The sequence below is a fragment of the Pelophylax lessonae genome (genome assembly GCF_965119305.1).
Source record: "Pelophylax lessonae genome assembly, chromosome: 1".
Classification (NCBI taxonomy): Eukaryota; Metazoa; Chordata; class Amphibia; order Anura; family Ranidae; genus Pelophylax; species Pelophylax lessonae.
Genome location: NC_138768.1, coordinates 351,742,692 through 351,767,327, shown reverse-complemented (window position 1 = coordinate 351,767,327; position 24,636 = coordinate 351,742,692). Strand labels below are relative to the sequence as shown.

The window sequence follows — 24,636 nt, the reverse complement described above, 5'->3', positions numbered from 1 at the left end:
TCTGAATCAGGTAGAAAAGCCAAGCCAGGATGTTCAGTCTGATTATATTGCACCTACCTCTCCAAGAAAAGATACCCCAGTTCCAAAGTTGAATATCCTGTTCCTTTTTTTTAATTTATTTATTTTTTAATTTTATTTGTATAAGTGGATGTATACATTGAGGCAATACCTCTTTTGACATTTATTGAATAATAGTAAATGCTTAAATGGCACTTTAATGGGTATTTAAAGTACCATTTGTATTACAAAGTTAGATTAGAGTGTATAGATGCTGCAGTCTTTATTTCCATATTTTTATTAACTCACAGGAGTCTTTAGAAAGAACAAAAAAAATCACTATAATGTTGATTCTGTTTTTTCTTAACAGTTGTTCAACACATAAAGAGGCACAACATCGTCCTGAAGAGAGAACTGGGAGAAGGAGCGTTTGGCAAAGTGTTTCTTGCAGAATGTTATAACCTGTACCCAGAGCAGGATAAAATCCTTGTGGCAGTAAAGGTAAAATGTCTATTATATTTTTCTGTTTATTTAGCTACACACAATAAAAATGCTTGTGCCAATGGGAAAAAAATAGGAGCTAAGCAAAGATGTTAGTCTAACTGATCCTATTGTGGAGATTGACCCACTCCAAAAATCACTGCACACAGACTCTTCTGGAGTGGATTATTGTCTAAGATCCTGTTATAGAGGACAATCATTTGCTTTAAAGATTTTTCTAAATCAGTTTAAAATGCTTAATTTATTGCATAATATCCACTTACATTAAAACTTGAGACAGTGCGCTTTATAAAATCATCCAGCGGGCAGCAGCCCCCCTATGCTCTCATATGTTCCACAAACACAGTCCTGTGTCACCCGACTCCTCCCACGCGTATCGTCACGATCATGTAACTTCCTCAGGGAAGTATATATATATATATATATATATATATATATATATATATATATATATATTTATATATATCCTGTATAATAATAATAATAACAATAAAAAAAATCATAATAATAATGTTGTCAGTAACAACCCAGCAATAGTAAAATGTTAGATATCCATTTAACTGTCTAAATAGTAAAAAAATGCACAAAAGGCAATGTAAAAGAGTTAAAGTGTATGCTACACCAAAAATGCATATTACATTTCTCTATGTGTGTTTTTACATTGTTGTTTGTAAATGTAGCCTGTACTGTGATCCTGCGATTTACCCTTCTATTCTATTTCATTCTAACCATGCCAAGCTTGTTCTTCCTGCTTGGTGGTACATGATGCCTTGCCAGTGCATACATGCCTGTACCTCCCGCGGTCAGTTTAGCTGCCACACCAACCGCCAGTCCTGTTGTGTTGAATGGTATTGGTTCCCAGCAGGAGCCTTTCTGTCAAAACGGCAGCTGCTTATAGCGAATTGATTGCAGAATGTACACACTTCTGGAATGCAGCACACACAGCGGAGGAACGTACGTCACTAGCGTGTGACTTAATACACTGCCCACCTGCTTACTAAACAGACATGCCCCCTGCTCTGTGGATAAGGGAGGTGAATGAGGCTGTGAGATCACATGGCCATCAAATAAGACTTTAAAAAAAGAAAATAACTATTATTTGTGATTGGAGGCAAAAAATACTATTTGCTGTATTACAATCAACTTTTATAGAAGTGTGTTCACAAATACTGTAAATGAATGGGAGCTACAGACAAAGTGCAGGCCCATCCCCGAAGAGTTCTGGATAAACGGAAATCCTTGGAATAATTCATAAAATGACTTGGGAAAATATTTAGCTGGGCTTCTCTTTCAAATTAGTAACCACTTCTGCCCCGGAAGGTTTAACCCCCTTAATTTTAAAATTGACACAAATATAGCTTTCTTTTGGTGGTATTTGATCACCTCTTTCTGCTATAAAACACATCCAATAAAAAAAAATGTAAAAAATCTAATTTCTTCAACAGTTTAGGCCAATATGTATTTTGCTACATATTTTTGGTAAAAAAAAAAAAAATCCTATTAAGCGTATATTGATTGGTTTTCACAAAAGTTATTGCGTCTATAAACTATGGGATATTTTATGTTATTTTTTATTTATTTATTACTAGTAATGGTGGCGATTTTTAGCTGGCGGACAAATTGGACACCTAACTGACACTTTTGACAATTTTTTAGTGCTAAAAATATGCACTGTTACTGTACTAATGAGAATGGCAGGAAAGGGGTTAACATCAGGGGCGATCAAAGGGTTAAATGTGTCCCTAGGGGGTGCTTGCTAACTGTGGGGGGGGTTTGCTCTGACTGGGGGAAGGCAGAGATCTGTGTTCCTTAACAGAAACACAAAATCTCTATATTCTCCCCCGCCTGAACAGCGATTTGCCTTGTTTAAATAGGCAAACTGTCGTTCTGCCTCTCTTGGGAATGATTGCAGGTGGCTGTCGGACATCAGGTTCACCGGACCCCCTGATTGGCTCCCCCTCTGTCCAATCAGCGAGCGATCGCGCCTCCCGCGGCGCGCCTGCACAACCTAGTGGCTATTGCATAAAATATTCGAGCAATAGAGCCACTTTGCCGCAGTAAAAGTACGTTAGGCAGTCGACAGGTGGTTAAGTAGTATGTGCAACAATTGAAGATCTAGACATAAACTCAAGAAAGACAACTAATTTCAGTATGTTTACGAATTTAAGTAAGTGTATGTGTAGTGTGCGTATATAATATATGTAAGTATGATTTTCTTTGGTAGAAGGACTACGGTATTTAAATATCTTACTATAGGTTTTTCTCTATGGTAGAAGGACTATTTAAATACCTTATTATAGGTTTTTCTCTATGGTAGAAGGGCTATTTAAATACCTTACTATAGGTTTTTCTTTATGGTAGAAGGGCTTTTTAAATACCTTACTATAGGGTTTTCTCTATGGTAGAAGGACTATTTAAATACCTTACTATAGGTTTTTCTCTATGGTAGAAGGACTATTTAAATACCTTACTATAGGTTTTTCTCTATGGTAGAAGGACTATTTAAATACCTTACTATAGGTTTTTCTCTATGGTAGAAGGACTATTTAAATACCTTACTATAGGCTTTTCTCTATGGTAGAAAGATTATTTAAATACCTTACTATAGGTTTTACTCTATGGTAGAAGGACTATTTAAATACCTTACTATAGGTTTTTTGTCCCAGTGTTTCTGATGAGTGTGTAATCTGACCAGCCGAAATTCTTCAAGTCCTTCTTTTTAATACAACCCTCCTTTCGACACCTCTTTCACAGAATCCTAGCCCACATAATTTGGCCTTTCCTTTTGTAAAAATCATATTTTTTTAGGATGATACAAGTTTTTAGAACAGAACATTATGTAACCTATCAATTTAATTAAATGGATAATATGAGGAAAATGGGCTGAGTGGGAGGTATTGTTTTTCCTATGTGAAATGATCGACACAGGCAGCATCCCTTGCACCCCCCCCCCTCCCCCTTATACTGGCCTCTCTGGCTTCTTCACTTGCCGTCTTCTAGTTGCCAAGCAACACTAACAGCTTTGAATTCTACTTACAGACACAGATCCCAGATTGCTATTATTGTGTGTGTGTGTGTGTTTTTCTTTTCGGTTAAGGGTTTCATATAATGTCTTCAGTCTTGTCAATTCTTACATATCATTTTTGCATAGCACAGTATTTATGTACACACATAGAATACCAATGATCTGCTTTAATTATATAAGACTGATTTTCAGTGTCTTTATTTTGCAGACGCTAAAAGATGCTAGTGACAATGCACGGAAAGATTTCCATCGAGAAGCTGAATTACTAACAAACTTGCAGCATGAACATATTGTAACGTTTTATGGGGTGTGTACGGAGGGAGATCCTCTTATTATGGTCTTTGAATATATGAAGCATGGTGACCTCAACAAGTTTTTAAGGTAAAGCCCAGCCTATTATTTACTTTAAAAAAGACACTTGTATCTTTAACACATCACTATACATTTATAAAGTGTTATACATTCCAAAATTCTCAGCCAAATAGTATGATAATTAATAGTGTGTATGATCATTTTTTTCTCTTACACCGTCTTTGTGGCCCTCCGGTGGTTTAAGGCTCCAGCAGTTTGCCAGTTGATGAAGGCTATGCTTCCTCATATACACTATATTGACAAAAGTATTGGGACGCCTGCCTTTATACGCACATGAAATTTAATGGCATCCCAGTCTTAGTCTGTAGGGTTCAATATTGAGTTGGCCCACCCTTTGCAGCTATAACAGCTTCAACTCTTCTGGGAAGGCTGTCCACAAGGTTTAGGAGTGTGTCTATGGGAATGTTTGACCATTCTTCCAGAAGTGCATTTGTGAGGTCAAGCACTGATGTTGGATAAGAAGACTTGGCTCATAGTCTCCATTCTAATCCCAAAGGTGTTCTATCGGGTTGAGGTCAGAACTCTGTGCAGGCCAGTCAAATTCCTCCATCCCAAACTCACTCATCCACACTATATTGCCAAAAGTATTGGGCAAAATCATTTGGTGGAGGGGGGAATATGGTGAGGGTTGTTTTTCAGGCCTTGGGCTTGGCCCCTTGGTTCCAGTGAAGGGAACTCTTAAGGTGTCAGCATACCAAGACATTTTGGACAATTTTATGCTCCCAACTTTGTGGGAACAGTTTGGGAATGGTCCCTTTCTGTTCCAACATGACTGCGCACCAGTGCACAAAGCAAGGTCTTTAAAGACATGGATGAGTGAGTTTGGGGTGGAGGAACTTGACTGACCTCAACCCGAAAGAAAACATTTGGAATGAATTTGAGCGGAGACTGCAAACCAGATCTTCTCGTCCAACATCAGTGCCTAAACTCACAAATGCGCTTCTGGAAGAATGGCCAAACATTCCCATAGACACACTTCAAAAACTTGTGGAAAGTCTTCCCAGAAGAGTTGAAGCTGTTATAGCTGCAAAGGGTGGGCCAACTCAATATTTAACCCTTCGGACTAAGACTGGGATGCCATTAAAGTTCATGTGCGTGTAAAGGCAGGCATCCCAATACTTTTGGTAATATAGTGTATTTTTGGAACTCCCTACTTCACAGAATGATTAAGGTGCCCTTTCACTAGAATAAAATATTCTACGTTGCAGTTTTTACTATAGTAATGTTTTTCTAAGAGATATAACTTTTTGGGGGAATTAAATATGTTTGGCCCTCAGCAGACATAATGTCTAACTATGTAAAGGTTCTAGATAAAACTGGGGGGATGAAATGGAGATGTTATTTTATGCTGGGGCATAGAGCTAAAAAGCCTTTAGCTCTAACTGACCATCCCATCCCATTTAGTCACCTATTTGGAAGCAAACATACTCTAGGGATCTAAATCATGGATATCTTAAAACGCATAAACATAAAACACAGCAGTTTGTTGACTGCCCCCACTAAGTGTTTGTATGCATTTGTGTGGGTATATGTATCTATCCATTATATACCTAGTTACTATATAGCAGTGGTCCTCAGGGCCCACTAACAGGCCAGATTTTAAGTATTACCTTGGGGAGATGCAGACTAGAATACTGCAATCACTGAGCAGCAAATGATATCACCTGGGATGTATTTCAGTTATCTTGCAAACCTGGCCTGTTAGTGGGCCCTGAGGACCAGGGTTGAGGACCACTGCTATATAGCACTGGACTCTGCATTCATACCTATGTTGTGATCTAATTAATCTCCTACCTAGTAGTTCCTGGCAATATCTGATGCACATAGGTTCCTTCTTTAGAGTATGTTTAGAATATTAGAATATTAGTATTATTAGAGTATTATAGCACTTACACAGGACTGTACACTAATTTATCGTGGTGGACCCTACTTTCATCTTACCAGTGTTTTTTCTTGTGCTACAAAAGAGACAATTGTTTCATAGGGCACTGCCTAAAAGGAAAGCATGCCGTGGTAAAATGTAACAATATGTCTTCATGAAAATAATATGTTATATTTGCAATCACAAATTAAGCTCCACCTAGACTCTTATACTAATCTGCATGAATTGTTTATTTTAACTGCTATGGTGGTTTTTATTCTACAGACTGAAACAAATATACTAACACACGTAGACGAGGGACACGTGTGAAACAGATTGTATCCTTATAACTCTGATCATCAATAGTTGAATAGGGAATCTTAGATGTAGTTACTGAAACTCTTTCATCTTAGGGCATCCAATAAATTGCTTGTGATTATGAAGCCATTTCTAACGTGCTGTAGAAGAGTCAAACACTTGTTATTTCACAAGGAGATTTTCCAACTTGGGCCTCCATAATGGAGCAGAAGACTAAAGTCCTGAGTATGTGCCACTGATATCAGGCTATCCGGCAAGTTTTGGAGCTCAGTAATCATATGTAAATGGAGATTTTTGCCATTTTCAGATAGTCTAAATCCTGTTTGTAGCCATTGCTAACTAAGGCTGGATATAGATGGGTCATTTTTTTTCATTCAGTCAGAGCGTTGAAGAAAAAAAAAGGAGAACAGATTCCTCTATTTTCACGAGGGAGGTGGATGAAGGAATCCCCGCAGCCGGAATATTGTATTCTGACAGTGGGACTCTCTGCTCTCAGAATACACTGATTAGTGTCTTTTTTTTTTTTTTTTTTTCACAAAATGTGTCTTTAGTCAATTGGCTGCAATTGAGAAAAGTTTTCCAACCTTCCCATTAAACAGAAGTTGATCTAAAAATCAACTTCTGTAGAGCAGGGGTAGCCACACATCGACCAAAATTCATCTGGTCTCTGCTAACCTGGATGAATTTTGGCCCCTCTATGAGCCAGCTTACGTTTTAGGAAAACCTCCCACATTCACACATGTGCATGCACACACATATCTCATAAAGAACGTTGAGTAAAGAAATCGGAAGCATTGCTGTAAGTGAGGCTTTTTTCATTACTTTAATGCAGAGTGATAGAGAAATTTGGATTCTCATTCTCTCCTGTTGAGATTTTTTTTCTTTGGTCTCAGTTCAATTTTTTTATATACATTTATTTTATTGAGTTTTCCAAGAAATAGATCATAAAAGATTCATTTCAAAACTACAAACAGTATCCATCTACAAAGAGAAAGGAACAAAAAACAAAACTTTGTGCTCAACACTGGAGCACCCTCATCAGGATCATCAACAGGGTAGAAATTATACCATAATCCCCTAGACATCATATAGAGGACTAGATAGATTAGGCAGCACATTGTAAATCCACAGAGAAAATAATTCCACAGAACAAACATCATGCCCCCCAACAGCAGAGGACACACCCATAAGGAAGCCTCCAGGGGGAGACCCGGTGAAATGTATAGTAAGTCAAAAAAGGTGGCACATAAAGAAGGATCTTAATAGATAGGGGAAGGCCCTACCTTTCAACTATGATACCAAAGGAAGTCAAGTCAAAATCACAGTGTTTGGGGACCACACTTTTTCAAATTAGGATTGACTTCTGCTGATGTCCATGGCTCTATACAAGGGAAGAGTAGTACGCACTATCAATTTCTATTTATCCAGAGTCAGTGATGTAGGGGATTTCCAATGAAGGACAATATCTTCTCTATACCAAGCAAGGTTCTGGTCACTCTCCTAGCAGCCAAGGAGTCTCTCAGTTCAAACTTTAAAGTCACTATAATAGCCTAGTTTGCCTAGTGAATGCTGAAAGATCAGCTGAAGTCTATGATATTTAGCACACAATGTAAGTTGTTTTTCACTGACTCTGCATCATAGAGTTGAGGGTGAATTTTCTCCTGGTTTCTGAACCACTGATCACAGGTCCTGGTACATGGAAACCTTGGCTGCTTTAAAAAGAAACGTCTACACATTACAGTAATCTAAAAAGATCTTGGAGCCTGTTCTAACTAAATCTTTATATTCCTCTTTTCTACAACAACACAAAAAATATATTTGTTACAGAACTGTGGTTAGGCCAGACTTTTCTGGCGCTGTCTGTTGTTTTACATGTGAAATTAGATTACACACTATTAGTATACAAGCGACATACCACAGATGATTTTGACCATTATATCTGTTAAGTATGAATACAAAATAACTTAGCGAGAATCTATAAAATATGAAAATTGCATGACAAAAACCATATTTATTACTGTCTGAAATGCAAACCCAAATAAGGTTCATGAATAAATGTATTTGCCCCAAACCCATACATTTTTGTAAACCACTTGTCCTGGCTTACATAGGTTCACATGAGAAAGTGCTGAACGCACCATAAAGCAGCATATGTCCCAAATTTTGCAAGTATTTCATTTGATTGCATAATCTGGGGCCCAACATAGCAAATTCTTCATTCAGAAGAAGTTGTTCGAGCCTGAACAGGGAGTATACAGTTTGCTTTGCATGCAAAATTATATACTGTTTGTAAGGGTTTAGAGATTGGCTATTCTTGGTAAGCAAGTCATAAAGCATTGGTTAATTTAAACAATGCTCGATCGGTTGTGGGGTCCTAAAATTAAAAAATCTGTGCTTTAAAAAAAAAAAAAAAAAAAAGGTTCACTCCCTAATCATTGCCTCTTACATGATTTGTTGATGTTTAGCCCAAAGTAAAGAATGTCTCCCAAAATTTAGCCTGTCCTGTACTGCCATCATAACGTTTGCTATGTGCCACCTGTTCTCATGTCATACTATCCGTTGTAGAAGATTTTTAGTTTATTAAGTAGGTGGTCCCTACTTCATAACATTGCCGTCCAGTTTTTTTTTTTTTTTTTCACTACTGCAGCAAATTTATTTCATAATCTGTATTGCAACACTCCCTTACAGCTCCATACAATCTCGCATGCAGTAGCGATTGCCATTCTAGATAATTGTTTGTAATATGCTTAACAATCACTTACATACAGCAGCCTTGAATTTACATCTTGGCTTGATATTCTAATGCAGTAGAACTGAAGGGTGCAGAATCACAGTAAGCATAAAGACAGCGCACAAGCTTTTGTCAAAAAAAAATGATCAAGAATGGCAAAAAACGTATTTTACAGTTACTGTAATTAAGGTAAAAATCTAATTAAGTCCAAATGATATAATTTGTAATATAACCTATTTGCTTTCTAATCTCTTTTTACATTTCACCACGCTAATAGGTGCAGCTGAAAATAACCTTTTGTTGGATAATTTGTTAACCTGCATTGCCCCCAGAGGCTGTCAAAGGAAATGCATCTGAGACCTTAATGAATTTTGTGCTCAGTTTTATGCTGCACAGCTTCATGTTTCAGACATCAGACCACATGTTGAAGGTCAAATGCAATGTCTGAGTGCAGAGTTCATTGTAGGGAGAAAGATTTGGGGGAGTGTAGGAAGCACAGCTAAAACCGTTGTGGCTTTGTACAGCTGCACGCTGTGGGAGACTTTGATTTCATGACTGAAGGAAGGATGCTGAGATAAGAATGTGGACTGAACATTTCAAATCAAATAAATGAGTTCCGTTATTAAACGAAAACCTCTTCCAAAAATACAGGCCGCAGATGAACTTTCTCAAATAAAAAAAAAAAACATTATTCTTAGGTTGTAAAACGGGAAATAAATGTTGGTTCTGAAAACTTCTCTTTCAATGCTTAATTTTAAGAAATCTTAACACATTAATAAAAGTGTAGATTTAATTTAATATTATTGAAACTGGGTATATTGATGTGCGCACGTATTCCCAACCTGAAGCTGTCTGGCTGATCGATGCATACGTTTCCGTTTTCTATGACCATCCAAAATAATACTGTTTTTTTTAAATCTGTTCTAATAAGGTGCACTAAGCCCTGATTCACATTAATGCTACTTTGAAATCGTGCTGCTTCACTTGAAATAGCATGATTCCAAAGTAGCAGGTCAGCGTGATTTCACATGCTACTCGAAAGACATCTGTGTGGGCTTCATGCACAGATGTCTATAGAAGTCGTACCTGAAATTGGCAAGAGTAGTGCAGGAACTAATTTTTCAAATCAGTGCGGCGCTGCAAGGTTGGTGTCACACGGATTGGAGCGGTGTAATTGCCGGCAATAGGCTGCGACTCATCCTGCGATTTAACCTTTTCCAATCACATGACAAAACGCTCCAATGTGAAGGAGGGCTAAGGTATCTGTGTTTTTTTCATCTTCCTGAAAAATTTATTAAACATTTGTGTGACCAGCTGCCTAAGCAGTAAAATGCGCATTTTTTAACCCCTTAGCACCGACAGAATGCAAATATGCGGCCTCGACTTTAGGGTGTTGTACCTGGGTGATGCCTGCAGTTAGAGGCATAACCCTGGAACCGTTGTTTAGAGCCGATGGTCGGCTTTCTTGTAATGACAACTGATGTGACAGAGCAGCCACTCAGCTGTTATTACTAGGAGCGGGAGAGGGCGTCCTCCCCTCCCTCTGAATCCTGCAGCTCGTCCAGGTCTCCTGTCCTACCGGGAGACCAGAACGACCAGCCGCCACGTCCGCCGGCTGGTCAAAGACCCGAACAAAGCCGAATTTGGCTCTGATCGGGTCTCCGATGTAAAAACCCAGAGGCAATGTCATGACATCACTTCTGGATACTGAAGCCTTAAAGGTGCTAGACAAAAAAAAAAATTACAGCATTCAATACAACCAAACTTGGCATTTTGAATGCTTTTAAGTGCAGAGGAGGGATTTGGGGTCTTTTAGACCCCAGATCCCTCCAAAAAGAGCAACTGTCACTGCCTACTACTGCCACAAGGGATGTTTACATTCCTTGTGACAGCAATAAAAGTGATCACATTTTTTTTTTTTAAATGAATAGGGTAAAAAAAAATTAATAAAATAAAACAGTTAAGAAAAATAAAAAAAATCACGCATATGAAAACGGTGTTTAAACCACACATGTGAGGTATCCTCGCAATCGTTAGAGTGAGAGCAATACTTCTAGCACAAGACCTCCTCTGTAACTCTAAACAGGTAACCGTTAAAATGTTTTAACGCTTCGCTTATATAGATCTTTAAGTACCGAAGTTTGTCGCCATTCCATGGGTGTGCGCGATTTTAAAGCATGACATGTTAGGTATCTATTTACTCAGTGTAATATCATCTTTCACATTTTAGAAAAAAAATTGGCCAAACTTTACTTTTTTTTTTTTTATTTATGAAAGTGTATTTATTTCAAAAATTGCATTTAAAAGACTGCTACGCAAATACCTCGTGACTTAAAATATTGCAATGATCACCATTTTATTCTTTGGGGTCTCTGCTAAAAATATATATATATATATATATATATATATATATATATATAATTTTTGGGGGTTCTAAGTAATTTTTCTAGCAAAAAATACTGATTTTAACTTGTAAGCAACAAATGTCAGAAAAAGGCTTAGGCTCCAAGGGGTTAACCAAAGCGGGAGGTCTAAAAAATCTGTACATTGTGTTGTCAAATAATAAAAAAGTCAGCACATGTACAGGTACTATTAAAATCTCTATTACAAGCACCAGCATTCAAAATCTTGTATGCTGGCTGTTGTAATTTCTATGCACTCAAACTTTTACACATCATACCCACAAAAATACTGATTACTTTTCCTTTAGCAAGTCCATAAATGTAACCACTGTAATCCTTATTTAATGGATTTATTATTTACTCTTAGAATTCCTGGGAAACCTATCCAGTTACAGTACTGCTCAGTTGCTGTGATCTTTTTATTAATAACAATTTTGTTTCTATTTCAGGGCCCATGGACCAGATGCCGTGCTTATGGCAGAAGGGAACCGCCCCGCTGAATTGACTCAGTCTCAGATGCTTCACATAGCCCAGCAGATTGCAGCAGGTATGGTGTACCTAGCCTCACAGCACTTCGTCCATCGAGATCTGGCAACAAGGAATTGCCTGGTGGGAGAAAACCTCTTAGTGAAAATTGGAGACTTTGGAATGTCTAGAGATGTGTACAGTACTGATTACTACAGGGTAAGTTCACATTTTGTCCTATGCAGAGACTGTGAAAATGGTATACGCTACAAGACTCAGAACATACATTAAAGCAGTCCTTTCCTTTCTCAATTTTTACTGAAATTATTCTTCAAAATGAACTATGAGTATATAATCAGTTACCAAAAACTGCTTCAGTCTGTCCCCCTGAGACTCAGCTATTCATACCCAACTTAAGGCTGCCATCTTGTTTCTCACACAGCTTAGAGAAGGTGAAGCCATGCTGTCACCTCTGGCCTTCCTATGACATGCCATGTATGACTGATTTCCACAGAGCAGTAGCAATATGTCAGCTGCCAAAGAAAACAGTTAGAGAGGAAGATGAAGATTTGGCTACTGATTTTTGTCAGAAAGTCAAAATTTGCATATCAGCGATAGCAATGTTTAGTCTTCATAGACTGCACATTTTGGGAAAATAAGGAGTGCTGGAGGTGAAAAGAGATGAAGAAAATAATGACGGTATCACTATTTACATGCTTGAGTAATGGAAAAGTTCCTGTTAAAATGTATAGTAGCTGAAATAAGGTTATGACTCATGACTTAAATTTGAAGAATTGATGGGAAGTCAAGAAAGCAGTATTGTAACTTCTGTTTCTTCACTTTAAGTAAAAGCTTTTAGACTACAAACAGTAATCGCCTCTATTTTTGTAGTCTGTTTCTTGTCAAAGATTGATGTTCCCACTTATTACTGCATTAGCAATTTATATTTTGGTGGAGAAGTTTTCTTTATAACAATATACGTTATCTTCTGCTGATTAAACTCTAGTAAATTATTTTTCTCCCTTGTAGAGAAATTCTTATATTTACTTCCCAGCTATTTCAATGATTTTAGGCTCTTACACTTTGGAATGCACTGAGCTGTATGGACCCCTCCTTAGGTCTACACATGTGGTTGCTTTTAATAGGAGGAGCACCGGTATGATTAATTGCTGCACCATACTGAGGGAGGTCATACTGTAAATAAAATGTTAACAATAAATGGAGCCTGAAAAATATAAAGTGGTTCCTGCGGTATGGATTAAAATTACCCTAAAATGCCGCTGCTCAAAATCTGGTGATTTTGTGAAGATCAGTGAAATGGTACACACCGCAAAAAAGGTATACTATATAAAGTGCAAAATTAAAGTGCAAATTATGCAAAATGGAGCCTGTATTTGGGTACAAGTGGGTTGATGTTTTCTTTTACCCACTTGTGGACCAATAATGGAGTAGATAAAGTTGAAGAGCTTTAGTTAAATCTTGAGTTACCTTGTGCACTATAGAATGCCCCTAATGGTGCACATGCCCTTGTTTGCTATGCCAAGACCATCTGCCAGTGTGACAACTGAGGTCCTGCTCTGTTTACTAGAGCTGTTGACAGTGGCTCCTTCTCTAATGATTGCCGTGAGACCTTGCAACAGTGATAATATATATTATCAATGTATATTATGACTTCGTAGTTAGTTGAAGTTGTTATGAGCTTAAAACAGACTGTTTCTGTAATCTGCTGGATGTTTCAGTAGGAAAAATTAGCAAAATTGAAAGAAACAATAAAATGCATTACACTTTCGGCTCTATCTATAGAAAAATAAAGTGCTGTGTTAAGGTCGCGGATGCAAATAATCCCTGTTATTTGTTTAATGTGGTTTTTCCTATGATCGGTAGATCCATCTATTGGCCCTAATGCAGTATTTTCCTGAATGTGTTATTTCAGAAAATACCACATTATGGTCATTAGATGGAGCTGAAAATTTGCGTTTTTTTTTTTTTTTAATAAAAATACCCCTTTGTGCCATAGTTGTCACTGGTTGTAGCTCATTAGTCTGTTTGGTAATGCAGTATTGTGTGGAATTGATTAAATAACAGCTACTGTGACATTTATTAGTTTATATGCATTGACTAAGTGAGCTGGGGTCAAATTGCCATATATAAATGTTGAAGGTAAAATTTATAGTATGGTAACATCTGTGGCCAAACTAACCATAGAGACAAATAAAAAGAACCCATTTCTTATGAAGAATTTACTGTAACATAATGTTGTCATGAAGGGAGTTATATAAACTGTTCTGTAGCAATTTGTGAACTTTAACATTAAGAGCCCATTCACATTGAGGCGACACGACTTCGGGGGGCGACCTGTGAAGTTGCGTGCACCGCTGTGCACCGCGACTTCGGCGCGACTTGCAGAGACTTCACATAATGGAAGTCTATGCAAGTCGCTCCGAGGTCACCCCAAAGTAGTACAGGACCCTTTTTCTAAGTCGGAGCGACTTGTGTCGCTCCTATTAGAACGGGTCCTGTACTACTCAATGGACCGCGACATACCGCGACTTGTCAGGCTGACAAGTCGCCTGACAAGTCGCGCTAATGTGAATGGGCTCTTAGTATTTTGTTTTGTTTTTCTGCTTTTTCTGATATCATCAACAAGACTTCTGATAGCAGTTGTAGCTACCAGTGCCTGTTTATAGGCACCCAACGAAGGCAAATATAATGGTGCCATCTCCACTTCACCACAGCTGTGATAATGACATGTTAGCAATAAAGAAAACAATCTGGAGACATGATTTGCATGCAAAGCAGCAGGAAATATAAGATGAAACTCAAGGCAACATTGCTCTCCTTGTAAACTTTTTGATGTGGGTATTTAAGGATGGAATGACACACAGGGCCAGAAAAGGTGGAATAAATACAGACATTTCATATAACAAAAAAGATGGAGAGAGAGAGAGAACCATAATTAGAATAATATTTTTTTCCTAACTTTGTTCAGCTATGCCTGCACAAGTCCTTGAAGCATTTACTGTGCCCAATGGGAAATGTTTTAAATAGGTTGGTAGCTGTGGTTTCTATCTACAGCTTTTTAAACTTAGCTACAGTTGACACTGAACTTTTTTTAACATACAGTATGCCAAATGTCTACTGGTCCCATTTGTTACTGAGCAACAATTGCACTGTTCTCACAGGGCACTACATATATATTGGATCATCTAAGAGGGTGTGTAAGAACAGCAAGACAAAAAAATATTTAAACAACTGTTTTTACAACGTTCCTTACTCTTGTGTCCTGTAGCCAGAGAGACAGTGGAGTTCTTTATTAACAAGTTCAAGCACACCTATTTCATGTACCGGTTTATGAGTATAGGCCCGTACACATGTAGCGATTGTCGGCCGTAAATATTCGGCCGCCGAACGATCGGCCGATTGTCGGCTTGTTAGTATGATGCTTCCGACAACCGACAGCGACTTTTCGGGCCGAACAGAATCGGGTGTGCAGGCTATAAAATTTTTGTTGGCCGTCACCAGAACGGCCGATTGTTTGCCAGTCAGTACAGAATTCGGCCGACTAACAGCAGATTAGCAAGACTGGGCATGCTCTGAGAAAAAAAAAAGACACGGAAAGTTAACCATCACATGACATCACTTCTGCAGTCGGCTGTTGTTGGCCGACAAAATTCATGTGCAGTCTTTAGCACTTTTCAGCCGACAGGACAGCACCGGACAAAAGACGGCCGATCGTTCGGCCGACATTCGGTACGTGTGTACGGGGCTTAAATCAAAGCAGAAACAAGAGCTAATTTGTACAGAGTATATTGTAAATAGTGGCATATTCTCCCCATAGTATACAAGAATCTTTTCCTTAATATTAAAAAAAAATACAAACAACAACAATGTAAAGAATTATATCATAATCTGTACTATGCATGTTGACTACTTCACATAATCCTTTGTCTACACAGGAGACCTTATAAATCTCAAGTATGTCTAGGTGATTCAGGTTCTTTGTCTACAGTTTGGTTGTTATCAGTTAGACAGGAAAATGTACTTCAAACATAACTGCTGAGAAGTGCTGCTTAACAGGCGCAAGCCGACTGGCATTCCATGTGCAACCACTACAGCAGTGATGGTGAACCTTAGCACTCCAGATGTTTTGGAACTACATTTCCCATGATGCTCATGCACTCTACAGTGTAGTTGAGAATTATGGGAAATGTAGTTCCAAAACATCTGGGGTGCCAAGGTTCGCCATCACTGCACTAGAGAGTTCACAGATATACAGGCCTCATTGACTTGTCACTCTAAAAAGATTGTAAAATGTGTATTGCTCCTGGTTCAATAAACCAGGTTACTCTAACTAGAGATCTATACTGAAAGTGTACTTCTTTCACACCATGTTTCTGACCAGTATATGCCTCACTTTTATCTTGTTGATCTGTAACAGTCTTAGCAACTGATGATTTCCAAGGCACTGGACTTTGCAAGAGTTGTATGTTTGCAACATGTAGTTTAGTGAACATTAGTCTGCCATGTAGCAGTTTAGTTGGTGATGCTTATCGTAGTTTCATATCTAGTCCCTCTGTAGCCATGTAGGGACTCTGGATTAAAAACTTTCCAAGATTTTCCTTTAAGGTTTGCAGTCTGAAGAACTTCTTTAAGGCTTCTTGAGGGTTATAAACAGAGGATTTTCTTTTACAATATTTCTCTCTCCCCCAGAAAAAATTCAAACTCAGACAAAACAAATTGTGGCCGATTGTCAGATACTAGTTCCCTTGGGTTAGTTTTCCCTGACAAAGACTGTGGAAATAAATGTTAGCAAGTAGCAAATGCTATATTTGAGACAAAGGCCATTTCTATAATGATCCATTAAAGCAGAACAGCACTGCAAAACTAAATTTCCGCTCTTCCTCCTCCCTACTCTTCTACTTTTGGAACATAATTTTTTGGGGAGCGGGTACCTAGTTTTAACAGGTACCCACCCCCCACTGCTACTGGAATCGCGTACCTTCTGGGACACGTCACAAGTCCAAGGAGGCTGTGGAACCATTCACACAGTGCAGCTCAATTCGCACATGTGCAGTGAGGATGCTTATTTTTAATGATCAGACAATTACCTGTCCAGGGATCCAATGTTGTACTCACCAGTGTTGGTTCTTTGGATACCCAGCAGTGGGTCCGGTGGCCGCAATTGCCGCTGGGCATATGCAATCGCTCCCCGTTGAGACAGAACAGCGATCTGCCGCTGTAAACACGGCAGAACGCTTTTCTGGCATTAATGAACACAGGGATCCTGTGTTCCTCTTATTTAGGAACACAGGTCTCTGTGTTCATACAGCAAGCCTATCCCCCCACAGTTAGAAAGCACCCACTACATTTAACCTTTTGATCGCCCCTGGTGTTAACCCCTTCCCTGCCAGTGCCATTAATACAGTGACAGTGCATATTTTTAGCACTGATTACTATAGTAATGTCACTGGTCCCCCCAGAAGTTTCATGTCAGTTAGGTGTGCGATCTGTCCGCCACAATGTCGCAGTCCCGCTAATAATCACTGATCGCTGCCATTACAAGTAAAAAAATAAAAATGCTTTTCAGCATTGTCACCATAGGACTTAAGGTATGGCTTGCATCAACAGGTCAAAAATTAAGGAATAAAGGCTTCAAGTGAGAAAAGCAACTCATTCCTAGCAATAAATGGAAGCTAAGTTACCAGGCCTTTGTATGATTTACATAAACCTTTATATACTATTAATGTCTGGAAGTTTATTTGTTTTGCTATATAAAAGTACAGTGTGCTGTTTTGATATCTCTGTGCACAGACGTCTGCTCCCAGTGACGCATAACACAGACCATAAGCTATGTGTCAAGTAGCAAAGTGTTGTACTCATCTGGATTTCAAACTGAAGATTTCTCTAATATCAAGTGTCATCACAGGATTTCTCTGACTCTCAAGGCATCTCTACTATGTAGAAATGTGAGAATCTAATCTCAGATGGCAGCTTTCTAGAGTGGCAGAAAAAAAGTCCTCACTTTACCCTCTGGTCCCCAATTGCTTCCTCTAAAAGCTGCTGTCACTGCCTTTGTCTATCATGGGAGATGGGAGAAGAGGACTAATGCAGATCACGGGTATTTTCCTCCAGTCACTACTTAGAGCCTGTTAGTGCAGGCAGTTTCTGTACAGCGACTGGTGGGAGAAGCACACGTGGACCGCACCACTGCCTTTCTCTTTATTTACTGGTGACAAGAATATTGGCATGTATATAAAAGGGGATTCATTCCAGAGATAAAAGGATAATTCTCCCATTCTACAAGACTCTGGTCCAGCCGCATATCGAGTATCCCGTCCAGTTCTGGGCACCGGTCCTCAGGAAGGATGTGCTGGAACTGGAGAAAGTCCAGAGAAGGGCAACAAAAATAATTAGGGGAATGGAGAACATCAGCTATGAGGAAAGACTACAAGCATTGAACCTATTCTCTCTGCAGAAGAGACGCTTGAGACGGGATATGATATCAATGTACAAATACCGTACTGGCGACCCTAGCATAAGGAACAAATTATTCAGTGAAAGGGAATATAAAAGGACTCACGGCCATTCGCTAAAATAAGAAGAAAAGTGGTTTAACCTTAAACTGCATAAAAGGGTTCTATACCGTCAGAGCGGTAAAGATGTGGAATTCTCTTCCACAAGTAGTGGTGTCAGCGGGGAGCCTCGATAGTTTAAAAAAACGATTAGATGGGCACCTTAATGACCACAACATACAGGGGTATACAATATACTATTGACATAAACACACACAAACACTCATCATAGGTTGAACTGGATTGGCTGGTGTATTTTTTCAACTTTACCAACTATGTAAGAATAGCAAAAGGAATGAGGGAAGAAGATAGTTGTGTGAATAGTTTTTGCCTTGAGCCCCTGGTTTTCAAAGTACACTAATATACCTGCCAGGACAAGTGTAAATTCCACACTACATTAACTTAAGGTACAAAAGGAGTCCACATGCAAGGACCCCAATATTTAAAACTGAACCCCAGATAAATATGAAATTTAAGTAGTGCATTGTGATCCCAATATTTAAAGCTGAACCCCAGATAAATATGAAATTTAAGTAGTGCATTGTGTATCAATTACTTTACTCCTCAGTCCTGATTTCAAAGCCCTAACACATTCCGAAGTGTAGTGAATCAAAGTCACAGTTTAACCACTTGCTGACCGCAATACGTATATGTACGTTGAAACCTGTCTGAGTGGCTCATGAGCTGCTAGAAAGGTCCCCTCCTGCCACTCGTCAGTGTTTCTCAGACTTACTGTTTCCGCTGGTTCACCCGAGAAATGTGCGGCTGGCTGCTCCCATAGGCATTTAAAGAATTAATACTCCTTAATTGCCTCTATGGCCTTGGAGGACCAGAGCAACATCATCACATCACTTATGCCTCGTACACACGCAACGATTGTTGGCCGACCGATCTGCCGCCTTTTGTCCAGTGTTGTTGTGTTGGTTGAAATGTGCTCTAGACTGCACACAAATTTTTTTCGGCCAACAACAACCAACTTCAGAAGTGATGTCATGTGCTGGTTTACTTTCCGTGTGTTTTTTCTTCTCTGAGCATGCCCAGTCTTGCTCATCTGATTTTTGTCTGCAGAAATCTGTACTGACTGACGAACAATCGGCCGTTCTGTTGACGGCCAACAAAAATTTTATAGCATGCACACCAGATTTTGTTCGGCTGAAAAGTCGCAGTCGGTTGTCAGAAGCATCATAATAACAAGCCGACAATCGGCCGATCGGACGTTGGCTGCAAATTCACGGCCAACAATCGTTGGGTGTGTACGAGGCATTACAGTCCAGGCTGGCAGTAAATCTTTTTTTTTTTAAAGCAAAAGATCAAAAATATATTTTGACTTTAAAGATAAAGAAGAGATTGGGGGTCTTTTGACACCAGATCTCTCCATAAAGGAAGACCTGTCATCCTTATTTCTATTGTTTACATTCCTTGTAATAGGAATAAAAGAGATAAAAAAATAAAAAAATAAAAGAAATAGTGAAAAAATAAAAAGTAAAATAAAAAAAAAATGTAAAGTGCCCTCATCCTTCCATGCTCGTTCACAGAAGCGAACACATACTTAAGTCACGCACGCATATGTAAACGGCATTCACACCACACATGTGAGGTATCGCAGCGAACGTTAGAGTGAGAGTTATAATTCTAGAACTAGACCTCCTCTGTAACTCTAAAGAGGTAATCTATAAAGGTGTTTAAAGCGTCACCTATGGAGAGTACCATAATTTGTCGCCATTCCACTAGCATGCGCAATTGTAAGTGTGACTTGTTAGGTATCTATCTTTCACATTATATGAAAACATTTGGGTAAATATTGTAGTTTTGTATGTTTGGGGGTTATAAGTAATTTTCTAGCAAAAAAATACTTGATTTAAACTTGTAAACAAAAAGTGCCAGAAAAGCTTATTTAGTGACCTGGGGACCAGGCATTTTCCCAGCTAGGTATCTTCTTGGACACTGGTCCCCTCACCGCCCCTGTGCATTCTCGTGGCCCCCTAATAGAGAGGACTCGGCCTTCGCAAGTGTCGATTTCACCAATAGAAGGGTTTCCACATCATTCAGACAGTGATGTAGACACCCAGAGAAGACCTCAGGAAGTAAACAGAAGAAGAGCAGAAAATCTTCATGTGACCATGGCTTCAGATAAGTAAATGTGCATTTGAACAGGCTTTTATTTATTTTTTTCATATCTGCAGTTAGTTAGTAGGGCTAGGAGTGGTAGGGCGGTTGCTAATATCTCAGGGTTAGGCGTTAACAAAATGTATCCCATTGCTTTAAAAACTATTTCTGCCTTTCCATAAACTTCTAATGTACATACTGCACTTCATATGGGAAGCTGTAGTTCAAATGATTATCAAGCCACCCCTAGTTACATAGCTTTGGCTGTAAAATGTAAATACAAAGACCTACATGAGATAACATTTTCACAGGATCGCCATTTTCTTGTGTAGCACAGTACAATTTATTATGTTATGAGTAAAAATAAAGCAAAATCCTCTGTACATATATTGCATTTAGGGATTAATGGTTTCTCAGCAATACTTCTCAGAGTCCACGTTCAGGTTTCCTAGGTTACAAATCCATAGAACAAATGAGCAAGAGACACACAGGCGACATTTATTGGAGCACAGGAATCAAGACTTTCAGTCTTCCATCTGCTCTACAGATCTTAAAATAATTCCGATTATCATTTCAGACTGTCCTTCATCTTGGGACTGTGCTGTCATTTGTTTGCCACCTATTTAAAATCATCTAATTCCCCACATAAATCAAATTTGTTCAATACACAAAGACCAATCGACTATTTTTTATGTAGAAAATGTCATTAACGTAAATTGTTCTAATGCAGAACAGTTTAAATATTTATTAGATGTTTTATTTCACTGCCAGTCCTTGGTTTCACGTTCATTAACATTCTCTGAGGGAAATTTATGCAGAGCTTCCCAGTCCTTTATTTCACACCAACAATGTATTTTTTTTGCAATTGCATGAAATTAACAATCACATTTTTTGTATTTTTCTCACAGATGCACATCTATTTCAAGCATGGATATTGTATTTTTTGGACATAATTAGGCAAAATCTGCCTATTAAATAGGCAGTAGGTAGTCTTTGTGTGCTGCCACACTACAGAAAATATATACTTAAAATGAAGAACTAGATTGTTTCCTTCCTCAGTATTAACCCATGCATTGAGTGCATTTTTGGACTCATCTCTGCACCACTACCAAGCAGTTGCCTAGTAGCCAATTAATTCAGATCTTAAGCACTTCATCTGCACACAGCACAAGAGATGCTATTCAGAGGTTGCTAGGATACCTTTTCCTGCAGTGTAAAGATCTGATTTAAAAGGGTTAATAAAAGAAAGATATGCATACACAGTAGTCACTTTTTAGCAATAACATTCTAAAAAAATATATATTTTTGGTCTAATGTGCTGTATATATGTTCTAATCTAAATGATCATTATATCAGTTAAAAAAGAAGGTTGCATTCACTTTCCAATGATTTAATCTTTGGCCTTTTATCACAGCCTATCTCTAGTCGGGTAGGGATTACTTCAGATATCCATCAATCTCCATGATAGAAAATTTTAGCAAAAGTATTGGGAATTGATTTGCAAAGTGCATTGCTTCTCTGGTATTTTCAAATCAGAAAGACTGCATTTTGGTCACTCTTCTTATATGATTGATTTTATACAATTTATTCAAGTAAAGGCATCCCAAGTCTCCCGTGAGGTGCGGGAGTCTCCCGCATTTGGGCTGCGACTCCCTGACACCCGCAAGTGCCGGGCGATATACCGGCTATCAGCTGTGGGACTCTAAGGGATACAGCCACATTAGTTGCTGATGTGTAGTTAGATCCAGCTGACGGGGGGGGGATTGATCCGGAGTGTTGTACAGAGGTGCTACCTTAAAGCCCTTGTGGCACGTGGTGCCTCTGCATTTGGCGTGTAAAAGAAGAAAAAGGGGGGTTGGAGGAAGCAGGGTGAAGCAGAGAGAGAGCCCAGCCTATGAGCCTGAAGGAGCAGAAGGTATGCAAGGTATGCTAACAGCTGAGCTGCTGGCTGTTTCCCTATTTGGTGGAGCGCTGGGGAGGGAGCAGAGCTGCTGTGCAATGCAGAGAGCTGACTGAATCTACAATTCTAGTCATCTGACAAGAGCAGGGGGGAAGAAGGGGGATTTCCTGTTGTGGTAGGTAGGCTGCGGTCCGAGGAGGAGGAGGAAGGAAGACTGTGGTCCGAGGAGGAGGAGGAGGAAGGCTGTGGTCCGAGGAGGAGGAAGGCAGGCTGTGGTCCGCGGCGGAGGAGGAGGAAGGTTTAGGAGGAAAAGATCAATGACACAAAATGGCATGTTTAATACTTTAAAAAAAAAAAAAAAAGTGTCTGGGATCACCAAGGGGTTGGGGTGGCTTTAAGACATGCATATGCTTTTTTTTCTCTTTGTGGAAGGTTAACTATTTCTGGACCGGAAAGTTTTCCCCCTTGATGACCAGGTCATTTGTTGCGATTCGGCACTGCGTTACTTTAACTGACAATTGCGTGGTTGTGAGACGCTGTACCAAAATAAAATTGATGTCCCTTTTTTCCCACAAATAGAGCTTTCTTTCGGTGATATTTGATCACCTGACTGAGATGCTCGTTTTATCCTGCTCTTTGTAAGTGTTTTTAATCCTTATTTGTTGTGAATAAATCAAACGGTCTGCGCTATGATGGTGCCTTGTTCTTTGTTCCATACTTACCCATGACTATATGTTTGGATATTGCTGGACATGAGGAGGATCGCCTTGGGCTATATCAAAGATTTGGGCGCTTAGGATCCCTGTCATGGGGATCATCTCCATTCGGTAAGGGACAGTGTGAACAGGGTGTCTGGGGGTGGTTTCCCAGATTCACAGTTTGATTTATCTGACAATTTGGGACTTTTCACAGACTTTATACACTCAGTCGTTTTGAGATGTTTTTAGGATTAGCGCTACATTGTTTACTATATTTTACTTTTGATCTGTTACTATTCCAGATTCTGTGTGGCTGCTTTCCAATTAATTTTATTGTGATTTTATTTTAATCATTAGCTAGCGCAGCAATTTACCCTTGTATTTGATCACCTGTATGATTTTTTTTTCTTGCGCTATGAACAAAAAAAAAAAAACGACAATTCTAAAAAAAACATAGTTTTAAATTTCTATATAACATTCCCCCAAAATTTTTTTAAAAATCTAATTTTTTCATAATTTTAGGCCAATTTGTATTCTGCTACATATGATATTTTGATTAAAAAAACTCCCAATAAGCGTATTTTGATTGGTTTTCCAAAAAAGCTATCGCGTCTACAAACTAAGGGAAAGATTTTTGTCATTTTTATTTATTTTATTTTTTTTTACTAGTAGTGACGGCGATCAGCGTTTTCTAGCGGGACAGCCACATTGCGGCGGACAGATCGGTCCCCTAACTGACATTTTTCACACTTTTGGGGGGACCAGTGACATTACTACAGTAATCAGTGCTAAAAGTATGCACTGTTACTGTAAGAATGACACTGGCAGGGAAGGGGCGATCAAAGGGTTAGGTGTAAGCCTAGGGGGTGTTTTATAACTGTGGGGGGGGGGGGGGGGGTGGGCTTATGAAATCAGTACAAAGACCTGTGTTCCTAAATAGGAGGAACGCAGAAGCTCTGCATTGATACCAGAGAGAACAACGGTCTCTCCCACGCTCGCCCCCAGGATTGCTCCCACAGACCACCGTATAGGTAGGGGGATTCACAGGAACCTGCCAACCTGCCGCCGTATAACTGCAGCGGCTGGTCGGCAAGTGGTTAGGGTCCAGTTTCCCACTGTTATTAAGCAGATCTCAGTTTTACCTTTGGAGTCCTCCAATCTAAAATACACAGTATTTTTCTTTGTTTATTTAGAGTGGTAGTAAAGTTGTTTTTTGGACTTGTACCTACAGGTAAGCCTAAAATAAGGTTTACCTGTAGGTACAATGAATATCTCCTAAACATGTAATGTTTAGGAGATATTGCCACCGGATGCAGCAAGTGACATTAGCGGTGCATGCACTCTGTAGGTTCTGCATAGCATACCAAACCTTCAGAGCTCCATGCCGCAGCCGACAGCCACTCATACAGCAAAAGCCCGCAAACCTGGAAAAAAACCAGGGGAAGATGAAAGCCCTGTCAGTGATGACAGTGCGCCGCTGAAGGGCTTCATTCTAAGGTTAGTATTTCATTATGTGCTAGTATACTATGCATACTAGAACATTATGCCATTGCCTTTGCAAGGGATTTTTTTTTTTTTCGCCAGCCGCGGTTTTCAACCGCTTAAAGCAGTATTAAAGCCAAAAATGTCATATCTTGCAAATTAGCAATCATTAGATGTGGTAGATGCAGTAGTTGCCTTTTTTTTAG

General features: G+C 39.1%; 1 protein-coding gene across 3 annotated transcripts in view; it reads left to right on the top strand.

Moving 5' to 3' along the window:
• Positions 1–24,636, top strand: part of NTRK2 (neurotrophic receptor tyrosine kinase 2) — a 305,915-nt gene that overhangs the window by 250,993 nt on the left and 30,286 nt on the right. For all 3 annotated transcript variants that reach the window (XM_082261136.1, XM_082261135.1, XM_082261134.1), the window contains 3 exons: positions 368–498; positions 3,732–3,904; positions 11,657–11,891. In XM_082261136.1, the coding sequence (XP_082117262.1) occupies positions 368–498; positions 3,732–3,904; positions 11,657–11,891 (539 nt within the window). The remainder of the gene's footprint in view (positions 1–367; positions 499–3,731; positions 3,905–11,656; positions 11,892–24,636) is intronic.